Genomic DNA, 2,500 nt, shown 5'->3' on the forward strand with positions numbered 1-2,500 from the left:
ATGGAAAGTCACCTGAACAGTCACATGCTCGTGCATAGTGAAAAGAAATTTGAGTGTATATTGTGTGGAAAAAGGTTCCTCATGGAGAGCCATCTTAATGGCCACATGCTTGTCCACAATGAGAAAAAGTTTGAGTGTGGGTTGTGCGGGAAACGATTCTTGATGGAGAGTCATATGAACAGTCACATGCTTGTCCACAGCACTGACAAGGCCTACGAATGCGAGACCTGTGGCAAGAGATTCAATTTAGAGGCTCATCTTAACAGCCACATGCTTGTGCATAATGAGGAAAAGAATTTTGAATGTAGTCTGTGTGGCAAACGTTTCGGGATGGAGTGCCACCTTAACAGCCACATGCTTATTCACAATGAAAAGAAATTTGAGTGTGAATTATGTGGGAAAAGATATAACATGGAAAGTCACCTGACAAGTCACATGCTAGTGCATGGGGAACGCAGGTATGAATGTGAAATTTGTGGTAAGAGATTCACTCAAGAAATGCATCTTAACAGCCACAGATTTATGCACACTGAGGAGAAAAAATATATTTGCGATGTTTGTGGGAAACGCTTTGCCCAAGAGAGCCACCTCAGGTGTCATAAATATGTTCACAGTGATGAAAAGAGGTTTGCCTGTGAAGAGTGCGGCAAGCGCTTTACACAGGAAGCTTACCTCCACAGTCACATGTTCATGCATAACAAAGTTAAGAAATTTGAGTACCAGGAATGGTCTAAACATCCTGTCAACACAAAATTCATGCATAACGATGATAAAAGATTTGAATGCGAGGACTGCGGCAGGCGCTTCGCTCATCAGAACCATCTAAGCAGCCACAGATTTGTCCACAGTGAAGAAAAGCGATTCGAGTGTGGTGAATGTGGCAAACGCTTTACGCAGGAGAGCTACCTCACAAGCCATAGCTATGTGCATAGCGAGGAGAAAAAATTCCAGTGTGGAAAGTGTGGCAAACGATTTGCACAGGAGAGCCATTTGAACAGCCACAGTTATGTTCACATGGAGAAGAAACCTTATGAATTTGATAGCTGTGGGAAACCCATAATCCCAGCACAGAAGGCTACCCAGATGAATGGCCATATTGTAGTGCAGGGTGATGGTGATAACGGAAAAATCATATCCCAGCAGCAGCTTCAAAACCCATACGCCTACGCCCAGTGGGAACACGTGCGAACACTCTGGTCCTTGTAACAGCATTGCCAACAAGATCAAGCCCCTGTTGTTTTTGACAAGAAGGTTGAGTGTAGGCTCACTCCCAGCAACTTTCTGACTCGGGATTTAATTATCAGTGATGTCCATGCGGTGCCGAAGGGTATATTTATTATTATATGCCCAGCTATTGTGTGTAACAGTATTACCTATCACACGGCATCTCCTAAAGTGACAGTTCACCTCACGTTTCTGACACTAGTGGAATTACATATTTAAACTTCTTGTATGTACATATGCAAACACAGTTATGAATGAAAATTTCTTGAGTCGGGGATCTCCCTAATCCAGGCATGATGTATTAGATTTGTAGCCAAGGACATGAGTTGTAGGAATGAGTGTCGTTGGCTATGCATTATGAGTAAAGAGAAATGTTCAATTATGGCTTAGTTATGAACTGCATGACAAAACATTTGTCTGCAGGACTGTACTTGCGAGTACACGAGGAGTAAAAAAGAACGTCATATCACCCAAGTTACAAGTTAATTAAGATAAATAAAAATAGAATGAAAATTAATGAATGACCTTAAATTATTTCACAATGAAGGTTCAAGTTTGTGCTTCTTTAAAAATATTTGTTACTTGTTTGTGTTTCAACAGTAATGGTATGACCTCGTTTTTACCCCATGTAATATTTTAGCTGTAACTGATCAGTGCAGGCTTGGCCGAGACTGATGATTTTTTTTATATATATACAGATATAATTAAGTTGTAGACTAGGAGGACATGTATGTAGATATATATACATATACACATAAACTCTCCAGGTGTTAGCATGGTCGAGTGGGCAGACCATAGGCCTTAAGGTCGGAGGCGGGAGAGGGAGTGTGGAAGGTCTGGCATAGGGTCAATAAGGTCAAGGGCAAGAAAGTGGAATGTTGACAACGAGATTGGCGACACGCGGTAGAGTGAGAGGAGGGCAGCTGATGACTGTTCATGTGGAAGTACAGATGAACTGCATTTACCGTAATAACTATTGATTTTAGTCTTTATGTATATAGTCCTTCTAAAAGTGAAATGTTTATGCTATCATGAGAACGAATCTGGAATGAACAGGGCAGGACTTTTTTTTTTTTTTTTTTTTCTTAAAGAAGGGGCGGCTGGAGATGAACACCACTGACACAAGGGCTTTATAAAATTAGAAAGTATTTTAAATTGACTATCAGCTTTTCTAGTAGTGCTAGGGATAACGGAAAGTGGATTCAATTTTATCATTTACAAATGTGCGTGGCCCCACTGCTGATGTATGTACACTTACATTAATCTTAGATGAACC

At 40.8% G+C, this 2,500-nt stretch overlaps 1 protein-coding gene across 2 annotated transcripts in view; it reads left to right on the top strand.

The window, feature by feature from the left end:
• Positions 1–2,500, top strand: part of LOC122243136 (uncharacterized) — a 20,238-nt gene that overhangs the window by 16,688 nt on the left and 1,050 nt on the right. For both annotated transcript variants that reach the window (XM_043000621.2, XM_043000623.2), the window contains exon 2: positions 1–2,500. This exon is cut by the window's left edge and continues 1,422 nt beyond it; it is cut by the window's right edge and continues 1,050 nt beyond it. In XM_043000621.2, coding sequence (XP_042856555.1) covers positions 1–1,206 — 1,206 coding nt within the window. In that variant the 3' untranslated portion in view covers positions 1,207–2,500.

The sequence above is a fragment of the Penaeus japonicus genome, unplaced genomic scaffold, assembly GCF_977035675.1.
Source record: "Penaeus japonicus unplaced genomic scaffold, GWHDUDI00000001_assembly GWHDUDI00000004, whole genome shotgun sequence".
NCBI classification, from domain to species: Eukaryota; Metazoa; Arthropoda; class Malacostraca; order Decapoda; family Penaeidae; genus Penaeus; species Penaeus japonicus.